We start from the raw sequence: 20,752 nt of genomic DNA on the forward strand, positions 1-20,752 counted from the left end.
GTTTTTTTACGACATAACGATTCCCGCACAAAAGTTCTTTACTGTTTTTCTGCTCCCGCACAGGTACAGGCACAAGAACGGTGTTGAATGTATTTAACCTCTTCTCTTTTGTTTCTCCTTGAGATTAAAAGAATGGGTGTATGCTTCCGCTTTTTCCTCCCACTTTTTTTTTCCTTTGGAAATATTCCAAAGTATTCGTCAATGGTTTCAGCTATTCCCTTGTGTTCTTTTTCTTCTATGTGTGTATAGGCATTTTCGGATACCGATGTCATGAGTTTCCTATGTATGATGAGGGCTATTCTCGTGAACGAGATGGTCCATGCATTTCTTATAAGACATCCCGAAAACTTTAGCTATTTTGTGTGATTTCTTCCTCACAAGATGACCTACGGTTGAGGAGGAAACAATCGGCATCCTATCCTCACGCAGGTGTCTAGTAGGTTGATGCCAGCTGCGCCTGCTATACATACACCGTCGCGAGCAGCTCAAACCGAACCCCAGCATCATCGGTATCGACATTACTCACGAAGCTTGGCCAGCTTAATAATCTTTAACGGCTTTTAACTGCTTGACATCAACTGTAGCTGCACTACATAAGCATCCCCCCCAAAAAATTAAAAATGGGTTTGCGAGGTGCTGCGCTTGGCATCAAGGTCACGACGATATTCTGATATCCCAAAACAGAAAAAAAGACCCGCCCTTCTAACGCCACCGTGCATCCAGCCAATCATAGCAATCCCTTTTCTAGACCCAAGAACTTCTCCAAAAAGCTTCCCTGCAGCCCTCGTAGGCAGATATGGATAAGGGACTGCGGCTGAGTCGGCCGAGGGTAACGCTCGAGCTCTTCACGGCGCACAATGCGCCCTACGGGCTTGCGCATGCATGATAATTGATCCAGTGCCAGCAGCTTCGCTCTTGCCCATTATTATTGCTCAAAGCTCTGATTTCTCTGACATTTCCTTCCCGTTTTCATACCTTTTCCATTTGCATTCTCCTTCTTTTCTAGAATCAAGTCGATTCCTCTTTCGTATCCAAAATCAAATCCCATGAAATGCAGCGTCTAAACCCCAGTCTCCAATCTATGCGCCTGTGATCCAATAAACCCCCACGCGCTAACGCCCGGTTCCACATGTACTACACACCTTACAACCCCGAATCCAACACCCCCAACACGGCAAGCTTAAACAGCAATAGCAGCCATTCAATGTCCAACTCCGGTTACATCACAGACCTCAAAACCGGAGCCGCCGCCGAAGTAATACTCCCCATCCTCGCCACCTTTGGTATCTTCCTTCGCTTCTACATCCGCATAAAAAACTCCATCTCCATAAAATGGGATGATTACTTTATCCTGCTATCTCTTCCATTAACATGGGCACTCTGGGCCATATGGGTCTATATCACCGTTACAATCGTCCCTGCCACAATATCAACGTTACCGTTAGACCAACTGTCTAAATTTCTACTGTGGCTATGGATTCATGATCTCTGCAACGTACTTGCGGTGATGTTGATCAAAATCTCAATCGTACTATTTTACTCACGCGCCTTCGCAACGACACAAAAGGCCAAATACTGGCTTTCCGGAATATTCCTACTCAGTATCCTCCAATTCATCATGCGAATAGTCAACATCTTCGTCAGCTGTTTTCCCTTAAAAGATACCTGGGAAAATCCCTGGAACTGCCCATCACCCGAAAACGGCGGGATAGATTATCTCCACAAATTAACAATAGTAACGGAGGTATTCGGATTATTCACGGAGTTTATGTTGTTGCTCTACCCATTCCCGTTCGTTTGGAAGTCACATCTGGCAACATCGAAAAAGTTGGCGTTGTGCATTGTTTTCTTCACGGGGTTTGTAACTTGTGCGACGCAAGCGGTGAGGATTTATGTGTTGGAGATGTATCTTTACCATCCCTCGGATTTGGGGACAGATGTTACGGCACCTAGTTTGGTGCTTTGTGCGCTGTTTGAGACGGGATTGGGGACTTTTGTGGTTTGTGTGGTGGCGATTTGGGGCCCTGTTAGGGAGTATTTTAGGGGGGTTGTGGGGAAAGTTAAGAAGGTTGGAGTACGAGATACTCTGCCGACGGAGGAAAAAAGGAGATCGGGGAGGCACAGTAAGACTATAGTGCCGATAATTTCTACGGGAGGGACTATGACTACGGGGACATCGACGTTGGTGGGTGTGGATAAGAGAGGGGAAGTGGGGAGCCCGATCGTGAGTGAGAGGTCGGGGTTGATGACGCCATTTTCTACGGAGGATGGAGAGGAAGTGGAACCTTGGGGGAGGAATATAGCTGGGATGTCGAGGATATCTTGAGATTCTTTGTTGTATATTTTTGAGTAGACATGTAATATGCAATGCATAGCGACTGGCGTTTAGTTTGGAGTTGGTTTAAAGGGGCGGATACAGGTACGTTATATTTGACATGGTTTAGTATATATATACCTAAGTACTTTTAGTATTAAAGAATAAGGCCGCCCTACATATGACCTAAATACCGTAATTATAATACTCTAGAGACATCCTCTGAAGTTATATGAGCTCTTTTGAAATATATGAACAATGCAGGTTGCCGTTGTATTTCACGCCCGCGCCCTTCGAGCCCCGTAAACTTGTTGGTGCGTGGTGTTTGCCCCGGAGACTAGGCTGGACGTAGTCTCGTGGGGTTTATAACTACGTAAGTAAATATCTACTCAGATAGTTGTTGAGTATCCCAATCCTCCCTCTTCCCAAAACTGAACACAAACTCCTAATCATCCATATACCCATTCATATCCCACAACCTCCTCCTCGCCCTCTCTACTTCCTCCCTCCCACCTTCCTTCTCCAACTTCTCAAACCCCTTGGTAATTAATTCCCACTGCCTATACCTCCTCTCCCCCCACTGTTCATCCTTCGACCTCTCCACATCCTCCTCTCTAGTCCTTAAATGCCATCCATTAACATCATCACAAAGTTGAATCTTAAAACCCGTCTCTTCATTATATTCCTCCCACGGATCTTTCCCATTCGCAAATGCAATCCACAACCTTGCTATCCCCTCCGACTGCCGTTGGTAAAAATTGTTTCGGTGGGTAGGATATCGTTCTCGGAATGTCATGAACTGATAAAACATTTCAACAAAGTGATGACCTGGAACGAAGGAGAACGGCGATCCGGGCCATAGATTCGGTAGGTTGAATTGATATCTAAACACCTTTCGTCTCTTCTCATCCTCACCAGCCTGGGTGCCATAATAAGCCTTTGATAGCCCATCTACCATCTGAGCCGTAGGCTGTTGAAAAAATAAATCTCCAACCAGGTACATCAACCTGACAAAAAACTTTACCTGGTCCGTCCATACCTCCTCATCAGGTTCGATATCATAACTTTCCAAGATCTTTGTCCCAATTTCCACTCCAAACACCGTTTTAAACATCTCCACAAATTTATTATGTTTTGCATGCACCAGCCCATCTTTAAATATGTATCCTTCCCAGAAGTCGTCGCCAACGATGACACCATCAATCCACTCCCTCTTCGCCGTCAACTCCACATGATTCGAATGAACCGGCACCACACCTTCCAGCTTTTTAAAGAACGTCCCTTCATTTCCATAATAAGCTTCCATAACCGCCCCTCCGATACTGATGAACTCCTTCCAAAGCCGTTCTTGCGGTATGTTCCTTAATACCTCCAACCTCTCCTCTTTACTCCCACCCGTTTCCCCCCCTACGCTCGTCAACAACTTGTCATATATCCCATTAACCTCCTCCCACTTCAACGTCCGGCCAAAAGTCGCAATATTCCCACTCTGCATCGCACACCTGGAAAACAATGGTTCATCCGCCAATAAATGTAACGCAATACTTATACTCCCCGCCGACTCCCCAAACACCGTAATCCTATCCTCATCACCACCGAACCCTCCGATGAACTTCTTGATCCACAGAAGAGCTTTTCTCTGGTCGAAAAGTCCTTGATTAAAAATATCTTCATCACCGTTTTCAATTGCTTCGTCCAATAAATCTTGACTTGCGAGACCGGCGAATGCGCCTAGACGGTATCCGATTGAGACTAATATCGTGGGAGTGGAGGAATCGGTGATGGAGAAGGATGCTAGCCGGATTGTTTCATGCATTGATGAAATGTGACCTGCGCCTTCGGTGAAGCTGCCGCCGTGGAGGTATACTAACACAGGAAGCTTTTGGAGATGATTAAGTTGTTCTAATGACCCGGATGAAACTATATCTAGTTGGGACTTTATAGCGGAGATAGTAAGGGTTAAACATTTGAATTCGTCATATTGGCGGGGAAGCTCTCCGGGGAGGTCGGAGGGGTCATGGGGACGACCGGGACAGGCGAAACCGTATTCTGTGAATTGGCGGTGAGGACGGTGGTCGAAAGTTTCGGGGATCGTAGAGAGGGACTGGGAGGGACAAAAACGGGCAGGGATGGTGGCGTAGGGGATTGAGCGGAAGTGGACGACCGAGTCGTTTTCGACGAGACGGCCGGTGAGGGGGCCTAGGACGGGGTGGGGGAGTGTATAGGTTTCGTATGACATTTTGGGTGACAATGAAGATATATCGATATATTATATGAGCGGACGTCTATACTTCTGTGAAGTAAAGGAAATAGTGAATTGAGACTTAATCAATTGAATGAATTTGCGAAGATATCACACAGTCCATGGTGCGCTGGGGTAATGTACGTTTCGGACCCATATTGGCCCGACAGGCGAACGTGGGGCGGTCGTCAGCGTGCATCTGTAGATAGTATATTTATCCGGGGATACCTTGCTAGGCCTGTCGGTTTATTATCAATCTACCTTCTTCATTTGACAGTTTATATAATCGATCATTGTCACAAAAGAAATACAATTAAAGCATCGAGTTTCGATCAATAACGACGGTGTAGATTCTAGTGAAATGTGCCTCCGGACCAAGTGAAATGTTAGTTACAACTTAACTTGGTAGATGCAAGGATCCAATCCAGACCCCTTGTCGAAATATTTATAAAAAAATCGGACATGCAGGTTTTGCCGTTTTTGTAATATAATACGATCCCTGGTATTCCTAAAGATCCTGTACAACGTATTTATGCATGTACCTCCCGGATGTCTCAGGCTTCAAAGATAACCTAGATAAGTAGTTGACCCAAGGCCATGTTACACAGATCTTCCACAAACAGATATCTCAGCGCCTATATTAACATTAAAGGAAATAGGCCCGAGGGTTACCTCTAACTAACCCAACCAGCCTCTAAATATACCTACCGAAACGCTGAGCTCGTGGGTCAAGGACGCCTAGGACAAGGGGGTTTAAATCTGTAAATTAAATAGATAGCCTTAGCCTAACCTTGTTACACAAATATTACCAACATGAAGCAAATCTCACTGGTCGACTACCGACCCTCCTTCACACCCAGCGGATTGGCTGTCCGATAGTCGAGATCTCTTTTTCTCCAATCCCTGCTGGTCCAATCGTGACATGGGGCTGGGCATACGTCAACACTTTTGGACGCGATGCCGTGCATGCATTTGCATTCCTCTCCCAAAAAAAAGTGACCGTGGTTTTTGATTTCGTAAACTCCGTGCGGGGGTAACCCATTGAAGCTTTCGGCTGAAAAGCTTGCTGCGGCCTTGGTCAGCTGTCAATGAGCTGAAAAGTGAGAATCTTGAGACGATGAAGGTTCTGTCTGTCTCGCTCTGGGGATTTCCGGATTTTAATCCCCCGTCCCAGCCACTTCTAGCTAAGCTCTGAATCTTATCTTCCCCTCCCTCCTCCTTTCAAACTCTCCGCGGGCTGATCGTGTCATCCCGTTCGTCTTCCTCTAGTCCGTATTTCTGAATTCCATTCCTCAACAGAGAAGACTTTGATGGTTAACATTGACAGTCGACGTCAAATCCAAGATTGTGGTTAACTTGCATTACTTCTTAAAGGGGAACACAGCTGTGCAACCATCAACCAACCTCAACCTAACTGTAACCTCCTCAGAGCAGAAAATACTATTAACCAATACCCGGTCTTGGAAATTTCGAAAAGAAGATATCAAACCGAACGAACCCAGTCTTTCAAATGCCAAAGTAACATAAAAACCTAACCATCCCGGAGCGCCCCCCTTCCAAAACCAAAAGAACAAAGAATTGAATCCAAATCCCCAAAAGCCAAAATGGTGGACATGCACAAACTGATCTATGGCGTACCCCGTCACTACCACCGCAGCTATACCCCCCGCCGCCATACCCTGCCCAATCGGCGTCGGACAACCCACCACAATGCACTAGAAGAACAACCCACGGGCATCGATGCCAAAACCGTAACCCTGGTTGCCATGCGCATCAAATACCTCGTCGAAGAAACCGTCCCCTGCGAACTGGCTGAAGACCAAATCACCAAACCCCATTCCTCAATCATCACCAACAATGTCATCGAATTAGCCCGGAACGCCGGAGGAGACGAGAATAAATCATGTGTTATATATTGTCTTCTCGTCTGCCTTGAATGGTTCCGCTGGCAATCTAAAAAAGAGCTTTACGACGCAGATCTAGGACAGTTGCGTGCTGTGGCTTGTCAGATACTTGCGAAGAGAATCATCGAATCGACTGATGACCAGGATTACCTCTTCCAAGAACTCCTCGTCAAACGATTCAGTCATCTACAGAACAGTGAGACAACGGATCCTATGAGCGCTGTCGAAAGGGCCGTGGATCTCCATGCCTTGGAGGTTATCGGTTCCTCGGGCTATCAGAAGTGTATAAAATACCTCTGGAACGGTTGGATGATCCAAGACGAATTCGACCCTACGCAGTTCGTATTCTATGATAAACTCACATCGGTGAATTACTGGAATCACGTACACCCGGACCGACTTAAAGCCCCGGCATACCAAAATGCATTCCAAATGCTTGTTTCGTTCATCTATTTGGGATTGTATACCATTGCTATCAACACCGTGAACCCAGATGGAGATATTGATATCGTTGAAGGGATTCTGTATATCTTCACTCTAGGGTTTATCTTCGACGAGGCTTCGAAGTTTTGGAAGGTCGGACGATGGTATCTCGGATTTTGGAACGTCTTCAATGTAAGATTCATTCAAAACATTTTTCATCATTTGGAATAATTCCTAACACGGAGTTAGTGTGTTCTTTACGCTCTTATGACCACATCCTTTGTCTTCCGCTGTATAGCTCTCTCGGAACCCGTTGATACACCGGAGAGGATAAAGTTCAACACCATGAGCTATAATTTTATTGCATTCTCCGCCGTAAGTACTCTATCATAAGAGTCCATTATCGATCTCAGCTGAACATTTCACTATCTAGCCCCTGTTCTGGTGCCGAGTCCTCCTCTACTTGGATTCATTCCGCATATTCGGTGCCATGCTCGTAATCCTAAAACAAATGTTCCAAGAAACCTTCATCTTCTTCTCTTTACTTATCATAATCATGGTCGGGTAAGTTCTACCCCTCAATTACAACCTCTCTTTTTAAAAAAGAATCAGATGTTAATATATCCAAAAACTATCATATAGATTCCTCCAAGCCTTCATAGGCCTCGACAACACCGACGCAGAGGAAGCACCCGCAATGACCGGCTTCATCTTCCGCTCAATGACAAATGCCATCCTACAATCTCCCGAATTCGAGAGCTTTGATAAATTTTCTCCGCCGTTTGGGATGATTCTATACTATATCTTCACATTCGTTATCATGGTCTTGGTATGTTGTAATATTTAACATCTTGGGCCTAAAGTGTATTTTCTAACGGTGTTCCCTATCCGGATATTCTAGCTGCTTAACATCCTTATTGCACTATTCAACAGTGCTTACGAAGATATTACCGGTAATGCAACTGATGAATTTATGGCTTTGGTATGAACGCCCTCCATCATTCCACTTCCCAGCAACTTTTAAATTCAGTACTAACCGCAATATTCATCTACTAGTTTGCCCAAAAGACCATGCAATTCGTCCGTGCCCCAGACGAAAATGTCTTTTTACCCCGTAAGTTCACAAATCTCTCTGAATAGCTGTAACAAAGAAATAGTAAATTAACACTTCCGGGCCCAAAGCATTCAATCTAATCGAAGTATTCTTCCTCATCCTCCCCTTCGAATGGTGGATGGATCGTAAGCTATATGCAAAACTCAATGACCGAGTTCTCGTAAGCCCCTCCTACCTATCCATATATACCACCTCCCCAAAATGTCACAAACCGTTCCTAACGAAACCAAAACAGAGCGTCTGCTACCTCCCTCTCCTCTTCATCTCCGCATTAGTTGACACCCGCAACGCCCGGCGAATTACCCACAACCGCGCCCATAACCAACCAGACGATGACGAATGCGAAGAATGGGAAGAACTCGACAACCACGCCGACTTTGAAAATTCAGATTGGAAGGAAAAGGTCAAGAATGCGGTTCCAAATGTAGAGGAAGATGTGAGTACGCAGGAGATTAAGAGGGTTAGAAAGGAGTTGCAGGATTTAGTGGATAAGATTGAGAAAGCCGGGTTGTTGAAGGTTGAGGTTGAGGATTTGCTGAAGGAGGATACGCCGGAGGCTATTAAGGCGCCTGATGCTGAGTAGGCGGGAATATTGATAGGTGAAAGAATGGGGGTGTGTGGAGTCATGAGGACCGGCGTGGGTACATACAGCAGAATGATATGGCTAGGAACAGTCTTTCTCTTTTTCATATCTTTTTATCTTAGCGTCTACGTACTTCCTTTTTCTTACAACTTGTCAATTTACCCTTCTGAACTTATAGTCATAGCGAAAGCACACCCTTATCCCTATTTACAAAGTACACAGAAAAACCAAGCAGTATTAGCTCAATAAAATCCAACGTCGATGCCACATTAAGCCAGCCAGCCAGAGCCTGGCATATAAACATCACCTCTAATCACAAGTTCTTCGTACGATATCACACACAACAGCCAAGTGTCACTACCTGACTAAATCCCTTCAATACGTGATTAAAATCTCCTCGTAATCATATTTATTTCTCACATAAAAAGTCTATATTCATAGCATGCATGTGCAAGCAAGCTACACACGAAAGATATCTGGATTCTCCCGATAGGAATAATTCATCGATTTAACCCCAACTTCGATATGATCAATCTATATATACTTAAGCAAGGAAATACCCCTCGTTCGAATTCTCTATCCTTCTGGATCCATGGCCATAAAACCCTAACTAACTACCCTCTAGCCCCTCCCCAACCACTCCCAAACTCCGTAGCCAGCGCAAACAAAGATACTAAATTTTTTATTTTTTATTTTTTCCGTTCTTTTTCATAGCAGGCGACTTCATTGCACACAATCCTTTACCGTTTCCATATATATAACCGTAAAAGAAAAAAAAGGAGGGTAAAAGAATGAGGGGGAGGGAAGGAGCAGCGAATAAGTTAGTATAAAAGTGAAAAGAAATGACCTGTTTATATCATTCACAAAGATCCCGTTGATATAATAGTATAACAAAGATAATGTGGGTACAGGTTATCAAGGAGTTTTTTTTATGTAATATAGTGGTAGGTTTCCATTTCTGTTCATCCAGTCTGTGCAAAAATTTTAGGAGAGTTTTGCTTCATGCCAGTCGCCATAACTAAATTTGGGGTATGGGTATAGAGCGTTTAAAAAAAAAAAAAAAAAAAAAAAAAAAAATTTGAAAACTTAAAAGAAGGAAAAGGTATATATATGAAACTGGAAAATAATAGTAGAAAAGCAAAGAGGGAATCAAATAAAGTATGACGAGTCTGACAAGATGGTATCCGCTAGTCTCGAAAGGGAAAAAAGGAAATATAAACGTGGAACCTTGTGGAGAAAGGGGCTACTCCAAGAACACTAATAATCGTGTTTATGGGTCGCGGGCGTCCTCTATTTGGTTAAAAGGGCCTGGAATATGTTAGAGCGTTTCGCTTCGTTTTCCTGTTATTGTACACCCAGTGGGAAAAGAGCCGTAAAAGCTAATTCCGACAAAGAAGGTGGGGTATATGTGAGAGGAGGATGTAATGCAACAGGCTCGAACAGTGTAGAGATAAGGCAGGACGCGACATGTATGATATTCATAACAAAAAAAAGAAATGATTTCAGGGTATCGTTGATGTTTGGAGTGAGCTCGAGACCGTTCGTTAAAAATAAAGAATATGACAAAAAAAAGCTAAATGAGATCCTAGAACTCCATTAGAAAGTCAAAAATGAATCGGACTTTTATGGTGGTTGTCTTTTCAATGCGTTATTGAATGAGGAATGCGACGTCAGGGTACCGGTTAATGAAAAAAAGGATATCGTCGTTGTCATCGCATCATTCGTTTGGTTATATCAAAAAAAAATTGGAAATTATTGGTGCTTAGGGAACCAAGTATTGGCCATTGTGGCGCTTCTCGAATATCGGGAAGTGTCCCCAAACTTTTCGGCTGTCTGCATCAGGATAGGCGACACCAGGGGGGACTGTGTTACTAATCATCGACCAAGAATCACTAATCCCACTGATGTTGCTCCCGGCGGTGCTCGGTCTCGATCTAGGGACGTCCCTCGGAGGCTGCATCGACCCAATTGGTCCGATGGGAGCTTGGAGGCCATTTTCTCCAGAATTGCGCTTGATCCCGTTCATGGAATATGGGTGGCCAATGGGCTCTGATCGTGGGTTGGTACCAACAGCTCGGCTGAACGGAACCGGAGACGGGTCGAGGTCGGCGGTTGAGTCACTGTACATTGAGGTCCGTTCGCCGGCGGTCCCCTTAAGAATACCGGGTTGTCGAAGGTAATCTGGCAACTCGTTCACAAGACGCTCTCGTTGTTCATCAGACAGGCTCGTGCGTGGTTTCGCCTTCATAGCATCCCAAGCATGGTGCAAGGATCCACCAATACCTTGCATACCGTTTTCGGGTGCTTTGGGGCCTGGGCTATCAGAGAGGGACATCCCACCGAACAGTTTCTCCATCGGAAGCGGGAGGGATGTTGTAGACGAGTTATTAGGTTCGTCCCCGCTTCCCTTGGGTGTGGGGGCAGTTGGGAAGAGCTTGTTGTTGAAGTATGGAAGCGAATCTTCAAATGAATCGGACTGCGGTCGGACAGGCAATCCTTGGAAGTCGGGCATAATGCCATTAGAAATAAGGAAGTCCTTGAACAAGTCGATGGCAACGTCACGTGAAGCTCTGTTGTCTCGAGTATAAGTAAATTGTATCTGGCAGATCCCTTTTGCCGAATTTTGAGAAAGGCGTTTCGGGCGGAGTATTGTTTCAACTAAGACACCGTACTGCATCTTGAAGCGGTCGACCACGTTATGTTTGAAATCGGTAGACGATAAGGCTTCTTGAAGCTTTTCAGAAGTCGTCATGTCGATTGTGTGGGTTTCGGGGACATGTGCCTAGCCGCTAATCAGTATGGTATCACGCTACGCCGGGAAATGATCTGCGTACCAAAAGTTCATGGATAGCATGTGGGACCTGCCATTCAGGTCCACTAACAGTGACGACGTCACTAGCTGTTTCCGTGCCCGGAAATCGGATCTTGCAAGACCACTTTTTCTCAATCCCTATCAGCAAGTCGGTTTGGGCGATCAGAGTACGGTGGTAGAGTCTTGGGATGACAACTGTCTCCTCGACGTATTCCGAATCCTAATTGTGCTGTCAGTAATTTCAGCCTACGATAAGGCCATTTATAGAACACTTACAACTTGCTGAACCATAGCGTTTATCTCCTGCTTCACAAGTTCCAAGCTCGCAGCGTTTCTAGCCGGGGTTCGGCAAATAACGTTGTCCACAGCAATTTCCTCGGTATCTCGTCCGCCCCCTGAATCCCTATCCATGGCATTTGAGAATTTGACAAATACCGAGTACTTTCGCATGATGCTTTGGATATGCTGTCCGCCAATGCCGATAATTCGCTTGTGATAACGGTCAGGGATGTAGAATGAAATATCGGCCGGCAACTCCTGCTCAACAAGCTCCAGTCCCAACATGCTGGCCTGAAAGTCCACTCCAATCACATCGATGTAAAAGTCGAATTCGTTGAAAGGCTCAAACAAGATCTGAACATCAGCTTGGCCCATAATCTTGTTGATTTTCCCATTCTTCTTCCCGCTAACGAATTCCTTATGCTCGTTGGCGACTTGAACTTTGACTCTGATCTGAGAGCGGTTTTCCTGTATTCGATTAGGTAAAGATAACCCACCGCGACAGCAATACTAGACCACATACCTTGACGAATCTGATATCTGAGATAATCTTTAATGCAAGTTTGACCGCATCATCAGAGCCATAGATCTCGAATGCAAATTTACTAAATGCTATATCGGCTCCGCTAAAAACGCAGATATCCGTAAGAAGCCTCTGGACCTCCTGTGGCAGGAGTGGTCGCATAGATGAGAGAGCAGTCTCGTTAAGAAGGACCCAGCAGGAGGCATTGTAGTATTGGTGTGACTATATCTTGTTAGCAACTTATGAAAAATCAAAAAAAAAATCAAAAAAAAAAAAAGGAATAGCGGATAAGAGCCTTACGATATTGAGAATGGCCTTGATAGTCCGATCCAAAGGTGGAATGTCTGGCGCCTGGATACGCATCATTGACCTTCCAGCTCCGAGAGAAGGGAATTGAACAAATGACCCATTTTCAGCCATCACCTTCTTTACCACATCCAAACGTTCAAGAATGATAAAGTCAATCTTGTTCATCGATAACGAAACATCCTTAACGTAGAGTTTGCAATTCGATACTAGCTCGCTGATCATCCTCGCCGCTTGTTTGATCATTTCGGGTTGCCCTGTGATGAATATGATGTCCGGATGCCGGGGTGTAGCTTTAGGAGGCTTATAGCCGTATACCCCCGGGAACGCAGTAGGGAGGTAGATGTTCGTTTTTGTGACGGCTTCGACATGCTGGATATCCTTACGGCCACGACCACACATCAAACTTTGCAAAGATAGTTCAAGGAATATCGAGTCCACATGAAGACCAAGCTAGAGAAAATCAGTTGGCAAACGCGTAAATCATATATTCCTTCACGAAGGACTCACCATATCATCAATCATCACCAGAACCCTAATCTTGGCGCATTCGACGCTCTCGACATCACCATATATCAAGATCTTCAGCCGTGTGTCTTGGCTGGTGTCACTACCACCAGTACGTACGGAAACACCTTTGGTTGGCTCCGGATGCACAACAAAGATATCCACGCCGCAGTAGTCAGATATCCTCTCCAGCTGCTGAGCAGCATCAGCTCTGAACCTTTCATCTTCACCGATTACTTGATCAACGTCAATATCAACGGTAGCACATTTCTTCGATGGAAAAGTTAGTAAAATTCGAAAAACAAATCAAACTATACGAGCGAGTCGGGGAAGAACATACGAGCTTCGGGGGGATACTTTCCAATAGAATCCCCCGTGTCCTCAAGACAACATCTGGATCACCGTATAACGAGATCGTAGTAACGGGTAGACGCCTAGGTTTCCCGATAACCTGCTTCGGTTCATTGATTTGAGCACTAGCGACAACGTGCTCGGGTCCATCACTCAACGACTTGCATAGCCTCTTAAGGTTGTCTAATGTCTGACGATGGTATGGTAGCATGTAAGGCGGAAGGTTCGCCGGATCGGAGCCAGTCGGATGCAGCCATTTCTCCTTGGAACCGGGAGTTGCGAAGGCTATCCTCGTGGGATCAGGGCCGGTGAGAGACGGAGTTTCGACGCAAAATGAGAAGCTCAAATTCTCGGTTATTCCTGAACCGCCTTTACCACCAACAGGGTCGAGGTTTCGGAGGGAAGATGATAGCGGGACTTGGATGGTGCCAGTATGCGCAACCGGCCGGGTTAGCGGGTAATCGTAACGTCCTTGCATGGAGACTTGGCCGTGTCTTTCCATGCTATGATGTAGGGTGTGTATATCGACCGCCTAAATCGAGCTTAAGCGGAGAAGTGGAGAAGGTAGCAGGATTGATACAACACGGAGGTGTCAAAGTGTAAGGAAGATGTTATCGAAGGGCATTGACGCTGAGAGGGACAAGATGGACGAGTTAGCAGAAGAGAAGCGGTGCAGAAAAAAACGAATTGGTTGAGGCGAGTGGTGGGAATTTGGTTGGTGGTTGTTTTAAAGCTTTGATCTCCAAAGGATGGTTTGTGAAAAGCAAGAAAATCTCGGTAGCTTAACCCAGCCCAGCCCAGCCCGTCAAAGCAGCAGCAGTAGCAGCGGTGCACCACAACAAATCGAAACGAAACCACGAAAGTCAACAGCTGAACGAAGGGACCGGGCGATGAAGTGTCGAGAAGACGAGCGAGCGAGTGTATGTACTGGAGTATATGCCGAAAGGGGAAAGTTAACTTTTCCTCGAAGCTCCCGTCTGTCGAGATTCTAAGTTCGGGGTATCAAAAATTAAAATAACAAAAAATTACAAAAAAAAAAAAAAAAGTAGTGGAAGGGTACTAGTAAAATCTCTGCGGTACGTTAGCCCAAGAGAAGAACCGCAGCGAAGCGTAGCACAACCGGCCGAAATAATCTAGTGGAGTAAAAGGTTTGGAACTATGCAAGAACGGGACACAGAATAGAAACAATGAACGTCCTGGCCGGTGATGCTTTTTCTTAATTATTATTTCCTTCAATCGATTTTTTTTTAAAAAAAAAAGCAGGGGAGGATTATTGGATATCCAGCTGCAACCGAGATGGAGGAACAAGAGGGAAAAGTGGATGACAGAGGTAGGTCCAACTCGGAAGTGGCAGAACGGGGAATAGTCCGAGATGGCAGCCCCGAATATGTATGCCAGTAGCTAATTATTACCAGCCCCAGCAGAGATACTCGTCAGGTTGGCTTGGTTTGGTTGGTGGAGGTTTCAACGAAGAAGAAGAAGAAAAAACAAATAAATCTGCTGGGTGGTAGAGAGGGAGAGAGCAAAAGGTCCGGCACTCTGCTGCTTTCCTTGCAGACACTGCCAAGATTTGAAACCAACCTTGGGATCCTGGTGAAGACAGGCACGGCTTCAAAGAGCAACAGTCGGGCCAGGTTCTCAATGGCGATATGAATATGGGGAAAGTGCGGGTGTAACTAAAACACGGAGGGTAAGATCCAGAGGGACGTCGGGGAAGCTTGTGAACGAGTTCTCTCTAGGTCGAAACGTTCAATGGAGATAGTATTAATCGAAAAAATGGGAATTCAAAAGGGAAAGCCTTCGGTCCGGACCAGGCAAAGTACAATATTATGAGTAGGAATCGTGTCAAGATTCCGTAGAAACAAGCCAGAGTAAAGGAACCTGAAAGCGGAGATGCTGCAATTGACTGGGATACGCAGCCTAAGCCTGCTACATGTACATGACCTCTTAAGCTTCTCTCAAGAGTGCCGATCAAAGGGAAGCAAGTGCGGACTGTAGAAATAGAAATGTAAATACCTGTAAGAGAGGAAACAAGCTAGACCCTGGACGTAGCTTTCGATCCACAAGACAAGGCCGTATCGTTTCGTTCTTGGTGGGCCTCTTATCAACGGGTAGGCTCTCGATGGTGTATCAAAAACAAAACAAAAAAAAAAACGTTGAAGGGCGGGATCTCGGGAAAACGTCGCTAGCTAGGACAAGCAAAGCGGAAGTTGGAAGCGAGTGGATAGAGTGTTAATATCGAAGGATGAAAGCCGGATAGACGAATATATACTATAGATCTATCCTCTTCTCTTTGTTTTTTATTATTATGCGTGTGTCTGCAGTCTGTGTGTGTGAATTGGCAGTTGTGTTTTAATCCGGCTGCGGTGATGCGATGCTGTCCGATGCTGGCGAGATAGGCCGGGCAAGCCTCTCCCTCTCAATTAATAATGGCGGACGCAGGTGTAAAAGGCCCCGTTTCCCTTGAGATTTTAGTCTAGGAGAAGAAAAGTCGCGAGTCCACGCTATTAGAGATCCATTTCGATTGTTTCTGCTTTGAAATAAGATGTAATGGTTTTCTTCTGGGCTTAATTGATTCGAACTGTGTGTGAGGTTAACGTTGCTTCTGAAATTTCAAACCGAATCCCTAAGATATTATATTAATATTGCCGTGCAATTCAAAGAGAAAGAAGGAAATATGTGGAGGAATAATATGGGCTTTTAATGGAGATTCAAACGGTCTGACAGGGAAAGTATGTCAAACCCAAGATACAATAAATAATGGATGAAGCAAAATGCACTTTTCCTTCTCGGTCGAACCGCTCTGCACCCAAGAAAATGCGTGGGCAAGAGCATGGCTCCGATTTAAAGTGTGCACACCTGAAAGATAGGGCAGAGAATGAGGACTAAGGTATGTAATGTAGCAATGTGGGACCTTGGGATCTGGTCATGGTAACTTGGACTTGCTTAGTCCGTCCCCGAGCAGTCAAAGTACCAGAGATACCTGCAAAGCGCCTGGAAAGGTGCATGAAGACAGGCAATTACCCCAGCAGCACAACAGCAGGCTAACCGACCAGAGGAGTGATGTGGAGGTGCATCTGCAGGAAGCGAAAACAGCGAGCAAGGGAGGTCGAGTTCAGCACATACGAGAGCGGGGGTGGACTGGATCCAATTCAATTGGACCTCAACATGCAGAGAAAGGAAGACAGACGAGGGAAGAAAGAATAAGGCTTTCGATGCGAGGGTACTACAGTATGCAGATGAAACCAGAAACCCCACATTTTGAAGCCAGGAATGGGGATTTCAGCAAAATGCCAGAAGTTAAGTTAACTCGGCACTCGCTCTGCAATCACAATCTGCACCGGAGGAACCGGTACTTTCTTACCTAAAACTTCGGGTTGCCGAACGGACGTTCGAACCGGAGGCGGCTGCGAAGTTACGGAACCGTCAAGAGAAGGTGGTTTTGTTGGATGTCAGGGTACTAGATCTAGATCTAGATTCTCTATTAGGTAGAGAGGTATGTATTCTTCACCAAAATTCGTATAGGAGTGACATGCATATACATCAAAATCACGATTAGAAACGAGAATATAAGAGGAACAGTTCACGGCTCTACAGAAATCACCGCCCAGGGCCAGGTGTATCATGACGACAAGCGAGCTACACGATGCTGACATTCGCCTCATCACCTCTGTAAGTAAATCCATCCCACAGATCACTCTCGCTCGAGCCTCCCCACACGTCAACACTAAGTGGCACTCCCAGCCAACCGCAATCACAGTTGGCGTCCGTCTAACTAGAAATCACAGGCCGGAGGTATTGATATTGCCCGTGTGAAATGCAAACGATCCATTGCAAAGGAAACGACGATATCCATAATGACGCCCCTGTCAACAAGACGGTCTATCACAGTCCATCTTCCGCACTCTCTCTAAAAGGGTACTGCCAAGACCGAATCGAACGGGGAATATGCATGCACGCAAGCAAACAAGCAATAAAAAAATAAAAAATAAAAAATAAAAAAGACTACATAGCACATCCAACTTCAAGGGCGAACCTAAACTGTCATCATCCAACGAAAGAAGTAGTTTTTCAGTTTAACTTACCGAGTGTCCCGAGACATCAAGAGCAGAAGCAAACTCTAATACGAGTACATACAACGCAGAGGGTGCAGTTCTTTGGGGGGCTTCTATCTTCGAGGATTCCTCCAGCATGAACACCCCCCTGCAAGGCCGAACATACGTACGACATGATGCTCTCTCTGCCTTGGACGGCTTCAGTATCGCTAAACCCGCGACATTGCAGATTGCAGTTCGCCTCCGGAAAGCGACATCCGCTTACATGCCTTTTGCATATGCACACCATGCAGGAACCCCCGTTTACGGCATACCGAAATCTAACGCCCATTTCCAACTAGCATTTTATTATACCTCAACTCTTAGGGAAAAAACGTAAAAATGGCTCCTCTACCTCTCTTAGCACGGCCGGTGCTACCACCAAGTTTTATTCAAGCCACCTATGCGTCTTTCGTAAGTAAGTAATGTACAAATCGGATCATCACCGCCTTACCAGGTTTTAAGACATCGTCTATCCCAGACATTGCAGATGCAAAAAAGAAACTCCTCGAGAGACCGTTTTCCATCAAGTTTATTTAGGAAGGCACGATATCCAACCCACTTGCTTGATTCGCAGGCCGCAAAAAAAAACTCTAAGTCCTGCAGCCGCCTCTGCCTTTTATGTCCTCGTACTAAAAAATTAGGAAAAAAACGAAAAATGAAAGACCAGGCAACTGAAATCCGGAGATACAAGACATATTTCCTCCTCTACACAGGACATTGACTATTCTTCACTCTAACTAATGACTCCATTCAAACCCAACTACAACGTTACCAACTATACCCCGCAAAGCAGGACCATCAATTCCATTTCCCCATTAACCGAAAGAGATAAAAAGAACCCTGAGTTCGCTTTCAAAAAAAAAAAAAGGTAAATCCCGTCTCCTCGATGGTCCGTCCGGGTAAAAGCTCCTTTAGCTCCTGCATTACACAAAAAGGCTAAAAAAGAAAATACAAAAAAAAAGAAAACTAAAAAAACTAAAATGCAACAATCAAATTCAGCGGGAAGCCTATCTCAACGTCCATTCATGCCTTCCCTTGTCAAACATGTCAACATCCCTTCTTAAGACCATGCCCTTGTCGTTCGCTCTTTGTCAACCCAAGGAAGTCGAGTCAGATCATGATCATGATCGTGACCTTTTCTTCTAGTATTTGCCACCCAAAAATTTTTTGTGTAATTGCGCGGGGATTCTAGCCGTTGCTGCCTTTCCGTTTTTTCCTTCCTACTTGTAATTCTTTCGAATTATAACTCTTTCCCTTTCCTCCCCTTGCGCCTTTTATCCTCATAAGCAAGTAGGTAGTGACCAACCGTACAATAGTAGACGCACTAGTATACTTTAACCAACACAGCCATCTATCGATACCTACATCCCCAATTCCCTCGCTCCAACAGAAATCAGGAACCCACTTATCTGCATAAGGCTGGTAGTCAGTTATATTCTCCCGTCCCTTTTCAAATTGCCATAAACTGGTTATGGTACTTCTTTCTAGATCTCCTTGTGTCTCCTTCCCAAACCCGCTATATCGCGCGAATGATAGACAGTTCCAATTAGATCCTAGCTCAGACGTCACAGCGGGAGGAATATCCCAGCAGTAGATACGTATATGCGCCTATTATGCATAAGATCTACCCACTCTTTCCCCCTTGCATTTAATACGTATACTGCGCATACTAACACGCACCGACTTACCCATTTTTCTTCTTTTCCTCTTTTTCTTTTAGGTACTTTAGCTGCCCGCTACTATATAGTTTAGCTTTAAGCTATCCACGCCATCGAATGTGTAAAGTCAATACAGTTTACCCTAGCGGTAAATGGGTCCGGGATCTTTTAGTCGTAGTTTCATTGGAAAAAATAAAGGTTTACAAGGAGTAGATATCAATGCATCTGGGAGCCATATTCTGCCAAATACAAAGCTCTTATTGGTTTTAAATTTTTTTTATTCACAACTGGCAAAATACCGGTCTCGTACCTAGCTTTTCACTAGATACGAGACCGAAAATATCTATAGAAAAGAAAATCTAGAATCCGAACCCTTTTGCAAAAAATTCTTCTCCGAACTCTTCGATCCCGCATTGGAAGGTCCTAACACCTCGAAAAAAAAAGCCACTAGGTATAGCACTAATCACCAAGATTTAAGCATACAGCCCTTGCTAAACAAAAAACAAAGAAGAAGAATAAACTGAGACTTTAAATCCGTCATACCAAACTATATGACATCAAGCCTCGGTAGAAACCAAGCCCGCGCTATATAAGCAAGTAGGTACAGTAGGTTGCATGTACGCAAAGCAGGTAGCAGAAAAACCAAAAACCCCAAACTTCAGAAATTTATACCACGTTTCCCACCCCTCCAGGCTATTGGCTCGCTTCCCATCGGAACATCGAATTCATCTGTATCGGGTTATCACAGGACTCCCCTAGTTCCCCTTTGTCTCAGACATTATTCTCGAGGCTACCCTATTTCTAGAAGCGCGACAACTATAGTACTAGCCAGACACCATCCGTGGCCGAAACCTCGTAATTTTGATTACTTGGTGTCACGAGCTCAAATTTTCATTCAATCCTTCGATCGAAAAATTTAAACACAGAGCTCCCTTCTGTAATAAACCCTAGGCAATGAACCAGATATAACCAATATACTACCGTAATATGCCTATCGATATCCTCGAGCGAATTCTACCCCATGCATTGGTCGGTTTGAAAGATATCCATATCGCTGCGCATGTGAGCGACTGCATGCGATATTTATCTCGGAATTTCATGGAACCTCTTATCTGGACTATTACTATCCTTTCGGGTATATATAGAGCCTACGAGGGAAGAAAGGGCGAAGGGAACCTCCCCTATCACAAAAAGTATGGTAAACGGACGAATATGGTTTCAAATTATTGATAGGAAGGAGAAACTTTTCTTGGTTATGATGAATGGTAAAATGAGTACAAAAACGTAGAAGGCTTCGCGCAAGTAACAATGGATTCGAGGCTAGTGACAACGCTAAAGAAACGAATTCCAAAAGCATGCATGAAACATCCGCTTTTTGTATGGAAGAGCATCGCTTCGAAGTTGTGAGAGCAAGGGGACCACATGCTACAGCGATTTGATCGCTGGGTGGTGCACTGGTGCTCTTTCCCCATCCCGCTCGGCTGAAGCTGAAATCTAGATGGGAGAAAAACACTATTTTATTACAAGTCAAAGGAAGAAAGGGGCAGACACGGGAAACATATTTCGCAAAATGAAGAAAGAAAGAACAATGGAAGGTAATATGCTTCCATACGAAGCCTCACGTTGATGGCCAAAAAGT

At 44.9% G+C, this 20,752-nt stretch overlaps 4 protein-coding genes across 5 annotated transcripts; 2 read left to right on the forward strand and 2 right to left on the reverse strand.

Moving 5' to 3' along the window:
- Positions 1-1,129: 1,129 nt before the first annotated feature.
- DFL_000790 (uncharacterized protein) lies at positions 1,130-2,326 on the forward strand (the record flags this gene model as incomplete). Its single annotated transcript, XM_067637552.1, has 1 exon — positions 1,130-2,326. The coding sequence occupies one exon, from the start codon at positions 1,130-1,132 to the stop codon at positions 2,324-2,326; it is 1,197 nt and encodes a 398-aa protein (XP_067495341.1).
- A 433-nt stretch (positions 2,327-2,759) lies between these two features.
- Positions 2,760-4,553, reverse strand: DFL_000791 (uncharacterized protein; the record flags this gene model as incomplete). 2 transcript variants are annotated; one of them, XM_067637564.1, is made up of 2 exons in its annotated part: positions 3,266-3,284; positions 3,334-4,553. In XM_067637564.1, 2 exons carry the CDS (start codon positions 4,551-4,553, stop codon positions 3,266-3,268), a joined length of 1,239 nt encoding a protein of 412 aa, XP_067495343.1. The 2 variants fall into 2 exon arrangements, with proteins under 2 accessions (XP_067495342.1, XP_067495343.1); XM_067637563.1 differs by having other exon boundaries at positions 2,760-4,553.
- Positions 4,554-6,160: 1,607 nt separating this feature from the next.
- On the forward strand, positions 6,161-8,580 carry DFL_000792 (uncharacterized protein; the record flags this gene model as incomplete). The annotated part of the gene is made up of 8 exons (XM_067637575.1): positions 6,161-7,075; positions 7,133-7,258; positions 7,317-7,447; positions 7,526-7,712; positions 7,785-7,865; positions 7,940-7,997; positions 8,066-8,157; positions 8,233-8,580. 8 exons carry the CDS (start codon positions 6,161-6,163, stop codon positions 8,578-8,580), a joined length of 1,938 nt encoding a protein of 645 aa, XP_067495344.1.
- Positions 8,581-10,342: 1,762 nt separating this feature from the next.
- DFL_000793 (uncharacterized protein) lies at positions 10,343-13,860 on the reverse strand (the record flags this gene model as incomplete). Its single annotated transcript, XM_067637586.1, has 7 exons — positions 10,343-11,362; positions 11,415-11,612; positions 11,669-12,139; positions 12,195-12,416; positions 12,495-12,953; positions 13,011-13,277; positions 13,348-13,860. The coding sequence occupies 7 exons, from the start codon at positions 13,858-13,860 to the stop codon at positions 10,343-10,345; spliced, it is 3,150 nt and encodes a 1,049-aa protein (XP_067495345.1).
- Positions 13,861-20,752: the final 6,892 nt, after the last annotated feature.

The sequence above is a fragment of the Arthrobotrys flagrans genome (genome assembly GCF_004000055.1).
Source record: "Arthrobotrys flagrans strain CBS H-5679 chromosome Unknown unitig_15, whole genome shotgun sequence".
In the NCBI taxonomy this organism is placed as follows: Eukaryota; Fungi; Ascomycota; class Orbiliomycetes; order Orbiliales; family Orbiliaceae; genus Arthrobotrys; species Arthrobotrys flagrans.